At 49.8% G+C, this 15,675-nt stretch overlaps 1 protein-coding gene across 1 annotated transcript; it reads right to left on the reverse strand.

The window, feature by feature from the left end:
• Positions 1-415: 415 nt before the first annotated feature.
• LOC130515577 (xylosyltransferase 1-like) lies at positions 416-15,600 on the reverse strand. The gene is made up of 11 exons (XM_057015919.1): positions 14,800-15,600; positions 10,829-11,327; positions 9,679-9,851; positions 9,397-9,599; positions 7,839-7,919; positions 7,476-7,692; positions 7,214-7,390; positions 5,255-5,523; positions 4,024-4,219; positions 3,553-3,889; positions 416-2,527 (listed from the first exon to the last, which is right to left on the reverse strand). Exons 1-11 carry the CDS (start codon positions 15,085-15,087, stop codon positions 2,205-2,207), a joined length of 2,763 nt encoding a protein of 920 aa, XP_056871899.1. The 5' UTR covers positions 15,088-15,600; the 3' UTR covers positions 416-2,204.
• Positions 15,601-15,675: the final 75 nt, after the last annotated feature.

The following is a 15,675-nucleotide window of genomic DNA, read 5'->3' on the forward strand; positions in this document are numbered from 1 at the left end:
TAGTTAAACATTAGAGGATTACATGGCCATTCAACTTTAACAACCTTCTGTATGTTTCTCATAGGTTTATCAAACTAGAACGTTTTTAAAATCCCAAATCCAGGCTGGGGCACATTAGTGATCAGCTCTGTGCTCTCAGCGGTGGGCCATTGATCACTGGTATTGATGATTCCACCACTGGCGGCTGTGGGAGCTCTTGGGTTCAGCCATCAGTCCTGTGCTGAGGGAACATTTAATGACTCAGGAGATTTGAAATAAAAGTTTAACAGCCAAACCCTGGTACAACTGTCGTTATTGATCCTATACTTTCCATGATGCCCACCAATAACAAGTGGAATGTGACCTCCAGAGCAGAATAAACCATGGTGACGTAGAAAATGAGGATCAAGTACTGAAACACAAAATAAAGGGAGAATTTGTTTTTTCTTTTTCAAATTTATCTTTATTTTCAAAAGTTGTCTACCATCAAGGCTGTTGATAAGGCATTCCAAACAAGTCTTTTAAGTTTTTGGACTTTTGAGACTCTTTTTGATGCTTTTAAAGAATTTTGAGGGAAACAGTTAAGGCACAACATTACGAGGATAAAGAATAAAATCAGCCAGGAAAGAAAGTGGCACCTAAACAAGTTGTTGTTGGTACTGGATATTAAAAAAAGAGTTGTGGGCAAAGCAAAGTACGGAGGAGACAAACCTGCACTGGGATTCTCCTCTGAAAACACAACATCACATCACGTTGACCTCTGGCAGCGTCGCAGCACAAGAGCAGCAACCTTCTTACAAAACTACACATCGTGTCCGAGTCATTTACAAAATCTTAAATCACAAATAATACAATGTGAACATCAAATGGCCCTAAATTTAAAAGTCAGCTGGAAGAAACCCTGTTTTAAAAATAACATTTGGTGGGACTAAATTGACTTGATGAGTTTAGGGGGTATTATTAACATTATTATAATACTATATTATTATTATATTATTATTATTATTATTATTAGGCCAATACTGCAGAGAAAATCTTACATTAAATGAAGGAATAGTGAAGAATTGAAGGCATCTCTTCAACACATCCAAGAATTTCCTGCAGTAAATGATCCCAAATCTAGAACAAATCGGAAGAATCTGGACATGGCCCGACAGTATCTGCTGGTTTTTCTGCAGTTTGGTCCCAGTTACATCTGTCTCATAACAAATGGGAATATTTTGAACCTGCACTGCGGAATTTAAACACATTTTAATGGTAGTTTATTTATAGAAGGTCATTATTTTCCCCCCTACTTTGGCCAATTTCCAACGTTTGCATTTATAAACCTTCAACACTGACGATCATCTAATGAAAACATTCTTCTTCATCTATTTCTGACAACTATGTGAATGCCTTTAGAAACAAAGGCAGACATTTCTGTTCAAGGAAAACAAACATGTCACCAGATGCACCAAATATCAGCATATCAATCATTAGTCACTGACTAAACGTATCTACAAATATGAATAAATTATTCTCTCTGCATACACCCGTAGCAGTCCACACACTCGCAACAGTTTTAAATAGTAATAAAAAAAATGTTAAAATGAAAAACAAGAGGAGTCTCTTCTGAGTTCCAGCAAAGCGACGTCTCGTACGTCAAGTCTCAGGTGGTCTGAAGGTGTCAGACATGGCGAGGAACGGAAACACGGGCGCGTCGGACGGACAACGTCCTCGTTACGTTTCAGCTCAGCTCCAATAGTCTCCGATCACGTGATCGTGTCTTTATCTAATAAACCAAAATTGCCAATTTGTCTTAAATACAGGTTAAAGGCTGCGAACGTTCGATGCATCCTGTGATTGCGCCGCTGCCTTTGAAGATAAAAAGATCATCGGGAGCCTTTAAATTAAATTAGAACCTTTGAAAACTACAATAAAGAAATGATCAAAAACAGCATCTATCAGCTGGCGGAGTCACGTCTGAGAGCAACCGCGTCTGTTTTCCAGCTCCTTATCATGTAAGACAGAGGTATGCAGTTTTTCCGACACACACACACACACACACACACACACACACACACACCCACACACACACAGGAGGGCTTTTCCTCAGGAATATGAGTCCATTCTTCCTGTCGCTGTCTCCAGAGTTTCCCTCTTTTGTTTCACATATTGAAATAAATAAAATACGCAGACGAGACTTCGGCCGCTTGTCTTCACCAGCGCTCCTCCGTCTCCAACCGCTATCTGATCCGTCCGTCCTCTCGTGGCGGCTTGAGTTCGGACTTGGGGTCGGGGCTGGCTGAGCTCCAGGCGGTGAGGCGGCATCGCTGCATGACGGGACAGGCGCTGGGGCCCATGGAGCAGACGTCGGCGGCCGACCAGTGGCCCTCCAGCAGCCCGTGCAGCCACCGGCGCAGCGGCGCTCCAGTCAGGCCGGCGTTGGCCTCGGCCTCCTCTACTGCGCCCAGGCTCACCGGCAGCCGCAGCACCGGATTCAGGCCGTGGAAACTCTGCTCCATGTAGGAGTTTCTGGCCGGACCTCCGTGCAAGCGCAGGGCGTCCTCTGGACCAGGGAACAGAAACAGAGGAAGAGGTCTGAGCAGGTTCAACATATCTTTGACAGCTGACTGAGCCTTTCTCGTCATTGACTAAAGCTACCAGGAACCTCTCACCAGGACCCTCTGAAGGGACTATGGACCTTTTAGTTCCTGCAGGAACTGCCTTCACAACCTCAGCCCAAGCAGCATTCAAACCCAGTTTCAGCGCTATATTCTGCCTGGTGTTTTCCCCTGAGTGTAGTAGCACACCTCGACTGCCAGGGGTTCAGACCTTCTAATGACCGATGTCCACCTCCGCTGCTCTGCTCAGACGGTAAATCAGCAACAGAAATGAGAAAATCTACGGATACAGCAGCAGCGGAGAAATTCCTGCTCGCCACAATAATCCATCCAGTTAGGTGCACTTGTGTCAGATTAGTCAGCTCACAAGGAGAAGCCTTCTCAAACTTTGAAGAGAGGACCAAGAAAATCCCCAGATAAGCGAGTGATGGAGTCAAAGATGCAAAAATAAAACAAACAATCAGGTCACACATGACTGACACAAGCCAGTGAAACCTCACAGACTATACTTACACAAGGCTTTACTTAGACTCATGGATATCCTCTGCACACACACACACACACACACACACACACACACACACACACACACTCTGAACCTGCTGTCACAGCTGTCATGCATACATATACAGTATTTATAGCATCAGTATCCAGTCACTCACTCATGCACCCCCGGGGTCACCTCTGTCTGAATTAGCATCTAAGGTTTCAGTTTTGATTTGTTTGTCCTCCCCCAAACGGTGTGTGTGTGTGTGTGTGTGTGTGTGTGTGTGTGTGTGTGCGTGTGTGTGTAATGACATGCTGTTAACCCCTCTTAAGCCCCTGAAACATTGTTTCAACAGGTGTTTCCACAGTTTGTGGACGATACTTAAAATACTTGGCCCAACTAAAATAAACAGAAAGGTTCATGACATAACTGTGGGAGGAGCAACCATCTTTAATTCCCTCTCATTCTCTTTAGTTCTCTCACCTTGCTGTAAAGGCTGCTGCCGGTGGAGTTCTACTGGCGCCACCACAAAGCTGGTCTGGCCCAGTGGGTTCCAGTGGTGCAGCACCCTCAACGTCCACACGCCAGGTCTGAGCGGCAGCGTGAGCGGAGGACGGTAATGCGTGACCTCAGTGGACGTGTCCACCAAGATGTCGTAGGTGGCGGCGATGACGTTGGTGGGGTCGATCCACACGATGGTGGCCGTCAGGTTGCTCTGGCTTCGGCTCCACCGCTGAACGGCCACCGGCTCGTCCTCTGGCCCCACCAGACCTCCCCAGTTCCTGAAGATACGTTCTTTTGGATCCCAGTCTGTCCCAACCTGAGGGGCGAAAGGCCTGTTAGACAATTGGACTATTACTTTGGAGGTTGATGGCTTCAAGAGCGTGTGTACACATCACAGGACACTTTATTGTGCAGTGTGTGTGTGTGTGTGTGTGTGTGTGTGTGTGAGACCTGGATGTGCTGCAGTCTGTTGTTGGGGTGGGGGGGTTTGGCCAGGGTGAAGTGGTCTCTGGGTGTCACCCAGGTCTCCAGGCTCTCTGGCTGAGTGGAGGCGTGATTCGTGGCCGCATGGCGCACCAGGTAACCCTGGAACTGGTCCGACAGGAAGTAGAGGTGGACCGAGCCTGGGTGGCCCAGAGCCGTGTACCTGAGAAACACACGTCTGCATTCTCATTCATAATAAACCATTTAAAACACACTTAAATCTGTTCTGTTAAACAAATGTGAAGAAATACAATCAGATCAGTTTCAAGCTGCAACAGATCTACTCATCTGGTCCTCGCAGCTTCTGTGATCATCACCAGACAATGAAAGCGTCTAAAAAGGCGCCCTGACCTTCCCATAAACCTTCCCAGCAGCAGGCGTTAGTATTTAAGGCCTCGCTTGGCTGTGGCCGTGTTGTGGTTCTGTGGTCAAACAGCATCAGTGTAAACCAGCAGCGGTGGGAAAGGTGGGGATCAGAATGTAGGCGATCCGATTCACGTCTGTGCTGACTGAAAGGAAACTTTACACACGTCCAGGGTCTCGAACCCGGCTGAGTCGCAGGTTAGGTGGAAACAGACGAGTCTTGTTGCAGCTTCCTGCGTGTTTCCTGCACACTCGCCCTTACAGGGCCGCCCCTCCCTCTCAATCCACCCAGTCACACCGAACTCCAGCAACAAGTGGCTCCTTGTATCTGCTGCTGGTCTCCACCTCAATCTCTCCTCTGTCCCTCAGACACACACACGCACACACGTACACACACACGTACACATGGAAAAAACCAGCTTGCGTCGACTCTGTAGGCCAACTGTACCCCAGGACAAGTGATCCAGTTATCTTTAATATTTAATTTGGACTCGCCAGCACCATGGGAGGGGACGGTAATGGAAAGACACATTTCAACGGCCAGACTCCCCCACCCCACCCCCCCAGCAGCGGTTATGCAGCATCCTTCCCACCAAAGAGCACAAGGCCTGAATTTACTGAGCCAAATTCCAGCGGTCATTAAGCACATTTATGCCTCTAAGTTACCGTTATTTCGTCTTTAAATGTCCAAAAGTTGTGAGCTGTCTTTCTACATGTCCATTTTGCCATCAGTGTAATAACACTGATCTAAAGGGCAGAGCTAAAGGCTGCTAAAGAGGGCGTAGCATTAAAACTAGCGCTCATCTGTGCTTGACTGAACTTGTGTCGGTCGTACCTGCAGCTGCTGTCGCTCGGGTGGCCCTGCAGTGAGCTGGCGGCGCGGGTCAGGCCCATACGGGCAAAGGCGCTGTAGTGGCTGGCGGCTGAATCTGAGAGGCTGGCGAGGCCGTCCGTCTGCTGCTCGTAGATATTTTCCCAGTAGGCCTGAAGGCTGGGGGTGCCCGAGGGGTACGCACCAAACAGGTAAGAGTCCAGCTGGTTGATGATCTCCTGACTGACGCTGGCCTCGAACTTCCTGGCGAAGAAGGTGGGTCTGGACGCTTGCTGCATGTGTGAAAAGAAACAGGGCGCCCAGACGGGACGATGAGAGCGAGACGCAACAGGAGGACGGTGGAAACCAGGAAAATATCCTCCGTTATCGGCCTCCGTGTTCTACTGCACCTCCACGCAATGCAAGGCCCTGCAGCGTTCGCTCTGATGTTCTTCTGTACTTTTCACGGGGGATGAAAGGGCACATTAATGACGGTCATTATTACAGATGACAGGCTGACTCGACCCCGTCTGAGCCTTTGGACCACTCAGCCTTTCCGCTGCAGCAGCAGCCGGGGCAGGAATGACTTTGCCCTCTCACACCTTGTCATTAACTTTGGGACGCAGGAAAGACGAGGTGGACGAATGGCCAGCGAGGTCTGCCGGACGCCATGAAACCACCGCGGCAAATGACTTTCTCACATGTTCGCACAGCCATATTTATCAGAGAGCAGGCTGGGAGATTTGAACAAGCCTAAATCTACACGCGCACGCCTCAGCACGGGAAGTTAAGGAAAACACGGCGAATGGGACAAGCTGGCACAAGAACCATAAAAAGATGCTAAAAGAGCACGTGTCAAAGCTGCGTGCATTCATCATCTCGCTGGCCCGTCCACACTAAAGGAGGAGGAAGGGCGCAGCTCGTGAAGTCATCGGGAGGGTGTGACCGCACCACAGCAGCAGCGAAGAGCCGGGAAACCCCAAACTACTGAAAACCACGAGGAGTGCCCCGGGCCGCAGCCGGAGACGCTGAGCAGTGTGTTCAAGCTAGATTTGATTCCCAACTGTGTCCTCACACAAGACAAGAGTGAAAATCCACAAGTTTCGGGCTCAGGAAGGATTTTGGGGGCCTTCTGGGAACACGAGACGAATATTCAGAGACGTGGATCCGATACGAACGAGCACTTAGACCTTAAAACAATCCCCGCGCCTACAGCTCCAGCCCATTTTAGCCAAACACACTTGTCAAACTGCAGCAAGTGGTGATTTTCTGACATCTCAGCCTTGAAAGAAGACCAAAGACTGCATACTTGCCAAGAGCCCTTGAAATTGATATTTGTATGTGTATCAGCTGTAGCCTACTGTACGTGTGTGTTCCTCTCCCTTTCATTGAAGAACATCAAATCTCTCTGGTTGTCAGACCCCTGTATTACCATAATGACAACCTAGAAAAACTCACGAGCACAAGAAAGCTCCAAAAATACCAAGTGCCTCCGCTCCACAGCTGCCTCCAGAATCAGCTCTTCTTACACAAACCATCGGCCGCTGGACCACAGATGCAGTCCTCGGGTCGGCCGTAACACCGAGCCCACGGAGGTGGTTGTTGTAAGTTGTAAGTCATCATTCGTGAAAGTTATTCTGGTCTGCAGCCGCCGAGGGCCTGAGAACAGACCTACGAGCAGGACTCCCTGTGTTCTCCTGCACAGCCACGTTATTATGCTTGATAAAAAAAGATCACACAGAGAAACAGTTGACAGTGAAGTTTAAAAAACACCCTCAGAAGCCACGAGGACTCATCTTAGTCCCCCAAGACCGGCTCTGTTGGATCACTTCATTGCACCTAAAAATGGCTGTTTTTGCATTTAGAATTGAAAATGCTGAGGTGAACTTCCCAAGGAACTCAGTCCCACCTTATTGCTGATGCATATTGTTGAAACAGGAACGAAATAAAGGATCGGGAAAGAAAAAGTTATTCAAGTCGCACCTGGAAACGCGGCAGATCCGAGGGCTTGAAATCATTGGGCGAGCAGCCGCACCAGTCCACGATGTGCTTGTACTGGCATTTACATCCCAGTTTGCGATTCCAGTTGGTGAGCCTCAGGTTGTTGTCCACCATGGTCTGACAGTGGGCGCTGTTCTCCAACACCGTGTGGAAAAACGACTGTTGCGAAGAGCAATTCGATATGATTGAAAGGGGGCTCTGTGCCGGGGCGCGGCCAGGTTGAAGAAACGGCGCGGCGTGTTACCTCAGCAGGCAGCAGCGTGTAGGCGTAGAAGCGCTTCATGCTGCTGACCAGCTCGTCCTGGGAGTTCACCACGTAGTCCACAAAAGGCCGGCTCACCAGGAACCAGTCAGAGCCTCCGTCCACTGCGATGCCCTCTGGGATCTTGCGGTCCCCGAGGCGCCACATGTGCGTGTCACACTCAAAGAAGAGACGGTCCAGACCCTGCTTACGGATGAAGCTGAGGGGGCAACAAGAGTCAGACCCTGAAGACCCTTCATGTACCTTCACATACTCCAGACTGGACGAGGGACTCCCTCCCATACTAAAGTTCCCCACCTTTAACATCCGAGAGAAGAAGCAGAAGTAGAAGAGGCGTGGACTCACCGTGCGTTGTCTCGGCCATGAGACTTGATGAAGTTCATGTTTCGGTACTTGGACAGAAAGGCCACCAGCTGGTCGTTGGTCCTGGAGGGAGAAAGCCGGCAGTTTTCAGCTCAGAGGTCTTGATGACTGTGAATTCCTGCTAAACTGCTGATTTACAGCCTCGGTGAACACGCAGCTGCTGTGGTGGAGCGGCCTCCACGTCTACGGCCTCCCTGAACTAACCCAAATGCTTCATTTCCTGAAATATTCTCCTCAACTCCTCTACAAACATCAGTGTCATCAAAAGCTAAAAGTCCTGGAAAACACATAAAGCAGAGCAGCTAATCCGGGCAGATAAATCTTTGAGGGTTTTTGTCCAGTTAATGGCTCGACTCTAAGCAGGATGCTGTCAAATATCCAAACGATGCTCCCTTCCTTTTAAACAGGTCTTCCATTTAAGGTAATCGAAGAGATCCCTTTAAGTGTGCGGTGCAGCTGGAGGACAACATTCAGCAGCTGTGCACCGGTTTGTGGGATGCGTGCGCGCAGCATGAGCCTGCACGGCTCCCATTTATCCCTCGGCTGCCCACCGTTTCAACAGGCAAAAGCAGAAGCTCGCAGCATCGTGCAGGACGTGGGAGGCGCAGACGGCGACGCCTGTGAACCGAGATGCAAATAAGTGAAGGTGACGCAGAACACGGAGCTAAATGAGGAGATTCAGCAGGACGGTGTCTCAAAAAGTCATTTCAAAGAGTCTCATTAGAATCAAAAGCTTTCCCAAAATGCCTCTCTCTCTCCCACACACACACACACACACACAGCCCTCTCCACTGACTAGCGCCCCATGTGCTGTGGTGACATCGCAGCTATTGACGGCTGTGGAGCGGATTTTAGCCTGGAGGCTTCACACAGTCGCGTTGCCAAGAGAGGAAAACTGCTGCGTCCTTATTCCAGGATGGAATAAACATGACGGCTGGACCTCAGAAACACTGCAAAATCATTGGGTTGTGGCTGAAAATCAGTCGAACTAAAGCGTGCCGAGAGGTTTCCGAACTACGCGACCTAATATACGACCCGCTTCCTGTATTCACTGCTGTAGCCACCGCCTGTTCACCACACACCGTCTCCAACAGAGCTCCAACAACCACACGGATCCCCTCAAATCCCAGAGCAGCGTTTCAGCTCTGTTTTAACGCGATAGACTCCCGATCCATCCACGGTCCCCGCGTGCGAGGTCTGCAGGCCATGAAACCGGATCCATAAGACCTTAAACAAACAAGGCCCGCGAGACCTGCAGCCGCGCTCATTAGCTGGAACGGTGCTTTAACACATCAATGTGCTTTGACTCTGGCAGAAAACCGATGCGATGGCTGACTCTTACTGGGGTTTAAAAGAGCAAACAATAGAAGGATTTTCAAACAGGCAGCTTCAGCCTGACCATCCTGCAGGATGGCTAAAAATAGATAAACCCCATAGAGGAATAATTCCTAGAAGTTAATCCACAGAGAGGCCTCAGATTTTTTACAATGGCTCCTGATATGCTGCCCCCCCGCCCAATCCTCCCACCCCATCCGCTCACCTGATGGGATAGTCCGCAGCGCTGAGGTTTATGAAGAAGTCCCACGACCAGTCAGCCATTTTGAGAAGATCCTCCATGCTTTGTAGGTACATATTCAGCAGGCTGGCTCCACCCCAGATTGTGGACATCCGCCAGGGAGTCACCCGCACGTTGGGGTACTGGGTGGCCAGAGAGAGGACCTCTCTGTGGAGGTAACTGGACCTCTGAGAAGCAAAAGGAACCATTTTGAGTTGAAGAAGCAGCCAGATTTTTGGGAGTAGTGAAACCCCTTGGTGGCCTGACCTGGTCCACGTGGATGTAGTAGTAGTGCGAGGTGTGGTAGATGGCCTTAAAGAGCCTCTGGAACTGACGGGAGGCCCGACCGTGCACAACCAGAACGAAGGCGATGCGCACGGGCGTCGGGTGTGAGGCGTCTCCAGGGTTCTCGTCCCACTGCACGTTCACGTTAGCCTTACCTGGATGTGGGAGAAAAACATGTCAACTCAAACAACACATCCACGAACGACCGATCCACCGTTGCAGCGGAATCGGATCCACTCTAGAGCAACTTCACTCGCTGAAACTCCTGCACTGCATGCTGGGAGCTCCTCTTTACTCTCATCTTTCCTCAGAACGTTCCGGTGGAGCTAAATCTGCCCCCCTTCCTCCGACAGCCTAAAGCTCCTCTCTAAAGATGGCACGGGTTGAGGCCTGCTCGTCATAATTAGTGACCTTCCAAGGCTGCGTTGGAGGACAGATGACTGTAATCAGCACCGCCGTGCAGACGTAGGACGTAGGCGTGACGCCGTGTCCAGCCTGGGTCACGCGTTCGTGCCTGGGTCGGCGCAGAAGCGCGACACATCAGCCAAACTCGGGTGGAATCGGGCCAGCGTCCCAGCTTCTGCGTGTCATTTTAATGGCTAGTTTATCATCGGGGGCAACCTATAATCAGAAAAATTAAACCTCAAATGGCCCAGTACGACTACAAGCAGGTCATTAGTCATCCACTCCAGAAATACGACTACACACCGCTTCTTTAATTAGGGTGTAATTAGGCCGGTGGGCATCATCCCCCTGGTGAGCAGCCTCAGTGTGACCGTTCATGTTTTACATCCCTGAAATAGATCCGGGGGAGGGGAGGGGGGGTGGATCCTTCTTGGTGGTTGGACCGGGCTAAAATTGGTTCCCGAAGAGTAAATTTTAGATAGAACATTTTTTTGGCCGACCGCTTCAAAGCGGCCGCCTTGCTTTTCTTTCACTTTCGGCCCTTCGGCCTCTCGCCCTGTCATTTGTGGGCCGCGCCGCCATGATCTGCGTTGGCTTCTGTATCTCACGACCAGGGAATGTGAACCGAGTCATCTGACCTTTGCCTTCACAGGAGGAGAAGTTCTGCCCCAGTAAAGGCCAGAACGAATGCTAACGCTAACGCTAACGGCCGGCGCCCAGGACTCACCTTCCATGGGGCAGTAGCGGGGCACTTTCTCCGGCATCAGCGCTCTCTCTTTGTGTTTGCAGTAGACCTGGGCGATCTGCTGCCGACACTCGCGGCTCTTGGCCCTGGACAGGGCAGAAATAGCCTCCTTCCCGCTGATCTCGCATCGCGGCTGCTCCTTCCTCGGCTCGGAACCGGTCGGCAACTCAACGGCCATTTTTTCCACCTGCTGGGACGGCGGATCCTGATTGGATCCCTGCAGAGCCGCAGAGACGGTCGGCACCTGCCGCTGGGGCTTGCTTCCGAAGGTGTGGTTGTGGGCGTGGCCCCTGCCGTGGACGGCAGATTTTCCCAGCATGCTCTGCGCCTTGGCCTTGTCCGGCTTGTGCTTGGCGTGTTTGGAGCGAGCCCCCAGGTTGCTGTTGCTGTCAATGGTGTCGAAATCTTTGGGGACGGAGTTCTCGTTGTTGTTGCTGTCCTGGGGAGGTTTCTCCTTCGGTCGGTGGGAGCGGTAGATGTCCTGCGGAGATAAAAGCCGTGTGAAACGACGGATTGTCTGGAAACCCTCATTTTAAAGGATTGGAAAATGTCAGGAAAACAGCCCCTCGGTTCGACTTCTCATCTGAAACAGGCAGAAAAGCTTCACACCAACATCAGCTTCTCTTTCTAGGAAAAGACGAGGACGTAGAAATGAAAACAAGAGAAGAGACCTTTGACCTCCAGCAGCTGTGGCCCTGACCTTGACCTCCACAGCGGGACAGTAATGAACGTGATTATACGACTGTGTGTGTGTGTGTGTTTGTGTGTGTGTGTGTGTGTGTGAAATGAGTGTGTTAGAGAGAGAGTGAGAATGATGGAGAGAGAGAGAGAATAACCTTGATGGTTATTTTAATCCCACAGAACAGCCTATATCTGTCAGGCATAAAGCATTCTCACACACACACACACACACCACACACACACCACACCACACACACACACACACACACACACCACACACCACAACACACACACACCACACACACAAACAAAACCTTTTGGGAAGCAGTAATATCAGCTTTTGCCACTTGCTTCTCTGAGAACCTTTCATTGGCTCATCTGTAATATCACAGGAATGTGTGTGTGTGTCTCTGAGAGAGAGTGTGTGAGCATGAGTGTGTGTGTGACTGTGAGAGAGAGAGAGTGGTTAATATTTTAGGTGTAAAACAGATCTTTCTCTCTTGTACAAACACACACACACACACACACACACACACACACACACACACACACACACACACACAGACAGTCATTGCTTTCTTGCTCTCCTCCTCAGCAGGTTCTTATTGGAGTGTTCTCCATGTTCAGGCCTCCTGCTGCTCCATGATAAAGGCGACAGAAGAGAAGAGAGGGCCGTTCCCTCAGGCCCCTGGGCGAGAGACAAAGGAAAAGAGAGGGAGAGAGGTACGGAGCAGGGGAGGGGGTGGAGGAAAGACCTGTTGCTCCGACGTCTGTTGATTACAGACCATGCTCACTAAGGAGGATCCACCTCAGAGTCTCTGCAGATTCCTGCCTCCTATTTTGGACCGAGTTATTTGGGCTCAGCTGGCTCAGCCAAGCAGCATTATCATCATCATCATCATCATCATCATCATCATCATCATCATCATTAAGATGAAACCAGACAAAGTGGTCAAAGTTGGGTGTGCTTTAATATCAAATCATAGAGAGGGCTTCACACAGCATCAATGGCCCTGTGTGTGTGTGTGTGTGTGTGTGTGTGTGTGTGTGTGTGTGTGGTGTGTGTGTGTGTGTGTGTGTGTTTGCTCATACCTGTGGGAACATCCAGCCTGTTTATCTTCTGCCTCACAGTAGAGCACCTTTGAAATGTTCTCACAGGCTACTTCTGTTCACAACAACAGTATAAAACTCCATAGCTCCAATTTTAAAGTCTCACAGCTACATTTTCAGGACAAAGTTGCTGCTTCACAGACTGTTGAATTTACATCGGCCGTCTGCGTTCACGCAGCACAACTCCAGGGGACATTTTGGGCGTTTGGGGGTTCGAGGTCTTGCTCAAGGACACTTAGATGCAGCCTACGAATGACCTGTCCACACTCCACATGCAGAAACATTTAAGATGCTACATGCAACCAAAGCAACAATAACAGTTCTGTGGCTGCAGCTAAATCTGATGTGAGGTTGCTTTTCAATCCACCCAGAAGCTATAAAATTCAGGATATGATCATCATCTGAAGCCCAAAAGATCTTCAGAAATATGACTCTGCTTTGGTCTTTCCACATCTATAAATGTGTCTGTCGCTTTTTTCCTTTGAGGAGGAATCAAAGAGGATGAGGGGGATTAAAAAAAACTCCCAAAGAAAAGGAAAAAGAAACAGAAAATATAGAACCGGTGACACTAAAAAACGGGGGGAAAAAGCAGCCAGATGGACAGAAAGTAAAGCTAAATGGAGCATTAAGAGCGACGGGATTCCGCTGTGAATCCCAGTTTTGTTAGCAGGACCTGGACTTGAAGGACACCCCGGGATTAGTGTGGGGATTATGTCTATCTATGCCAGATTTAGGACATATTATGGTTTATACACACATATATATACCCTACTGAACGCTGAGAAGATTCAATCTTATCGCCACAAAACACAGATTCATTCATTTAAGCAGATGAGGGAGAACGACGCTGGCAGATCAGCCAAGAGTCCGAAAAGCTTCCTGAAAGATCAGCCGTCAGCAACGGCCTGTGAGGAATATCACACCTAACGTTTAGGTTAAATGGCTGCACCAGCCGAATAAACCGGACCAATCAGAACACACACTCACAGAGCGGGACGGAGAAAACTGTATTTAGGGATTATTGAAGGGGCTAAACAAGATTAGGAAATAAATCCCATCAGAGAAACCTGATCCAGACCGATCCTCTAATCTAATCTGACCTGGCTGTCAGGATGTGAACCACCACAGATTGGACACACACACTTTCAAAGAGCGTGTGTGTGCGCAAGCACGTGTGCGTGTGTGTGTTTATTTGGACTGTTTGTGCCCAGATCAGCACACAGATCACACACACACACATCATGTCAGTGTTACCTGAGGACGCTCATGTTGACCTAACAAGCTAACACTAGTTGCAGCCAGCCTGATGCTAATTTTGTTAGCTGCTCTCCACTTCTCTTCCTGTCCATTCTCCCATTATTAAAAAACAAACAAACTCATTTCTAGACAGGAATTCTGCAATATCAGCCCAACATGACACCTGAGCATTTGGATGAAAGACTTTTCTCAAAATGAGCTTATTCTTCCCTGACTGCTCCCTTGACAAAGTCACTGTTGGCTTTTGTTTCTCAACTGTTCTAACAGCAAACATCATTTCAGGGCCACGACACGCTTGCACAAACAGGGGAAGACGACAGAGAACACGCTTAGTGTAACGGTGGGATGTAAAAATCCCTGTTATCAACGTTGCTCTCTCACACACTCCTACGGGAGAACATCTACAGGGTGTTCGCATCTTTAAAACGCGTGAGAACACCTGGAAGGCAAAGTCACACCTTTTTGTGTGTTACAGGAGCTGTGGAATGTGCTGCGAGCCCCACCGACACATGCAGGATATTAAAATGTGGGGAAAACACAGGAAATGGGAGTTTTAGCTTGGGCTGTGCAGCCGGGAGGATCATCTACCTGTCAGGTCAGCGAGGGCCCTGAAAACCACCAGCGAGGGCCCTGAAAACCACCAAGAGCAGGTTTAGGAGCCCCCCAGTCTCCCAGTCACTCAAACTACTGCTAAATTTATGTCTACAGTTGAAAAGGCTGCAGATATTTGACAGTAAATGGTCGTTTTAACAAACTCATCCGTGATAGCTACACCAGGGGCAGCCGCCTCAGCAGCATCTCCTCACGGCGACCATGCTGCTGCTGCTGCCCCCCCCGGAAAAAACGCTCCTTTGACAGGGTGCACAGGTGTAGAAACGCACCAACGCAGCCATGTTCAGACGTACCGCCTGCAGCTTGTGTGGAGCGGCCGCCCTCCCGTGCAGCGCCGGCGGGTCGCCCTTCTTCAGCAGCCCTCTCCGCGGGGGCTCCCGGACGGCTTTGTTCAGCCCCCCGGCTCGATCCGCTCTCTTCTCCCGGCTTCTGGCTCCTCGGTCCCCGCCGGCTGAATCCAGGCTGCTAAAGTTCCACACGATGAGAGTCTGCACGAGCAGCACGGCCAGGGCAACGACCAACAGGGCGGTCTTGGAGCGGCGGGCCAGCCTGCGGGCGCACGGGTTACCGTTCATCATCATCTTCCTCCTCCTCCTCCTCCTCCTCCTCCCTGCGGCTCACGCTGTGAACCCCGGCCGCTAAACACCGACGGCGGGGAATGATCGCTCCCCTAAACGGTTCGAGAGGGGGAACTGGCAGACGAAGAGGAGGAGGAGGAGGAAGAGGAGGAGGAGGAGGGAATTTGGCATAGGCTTGAAATGAGGAGAGAGATGTGGAGGCTGAGGAGACACCGACGCCCCCTTGTGGACACCGGTGACCCAACAGTGCTGTCAAAACGCCACTTTTATCATTTAAAACTAATGAGGCTGCTGAGATTGAAACCACAGAAGAAGAAAGAGCAGCGAGACAGGACCGGAAGTCCGGAGAGGACCGGAACATGTGCCCCCACTGAGACAGCAGAGAATATTGAAAATGGTTCCTTGTAAAAGTGATCAATGATGATCAAATATGATAATGAAAAAACAGAAATAAGAAACCAGGGAAAAAACATGTTAACCTTTTTACTTTGGACCTAATGTTTGAAGATGTGATGTTCTTGTCTTTTGACCCTGTGCAGTTTGTAGTCGGGCGGCTCCGCTTTGTAAAAATAAATTCCATTTGCCTTCATA

This window comes from Takifugu flavidus, chromosome 18 (genome assembly GCF_003711565.1).
Source record: "Takifugu flavidus isolate HTHZ2018 chromosome 18, ASM371156v2, whole genome shotgun sequence".
In the NCBI taxonomy this organism is placed as follows: domain Eukaryota; kingdom Metazoa; phylum Chordata; class Actinopteri; order Tetraodontiformes; family Tetraodontidae; genus Takifugu; species Takifugu flavidus.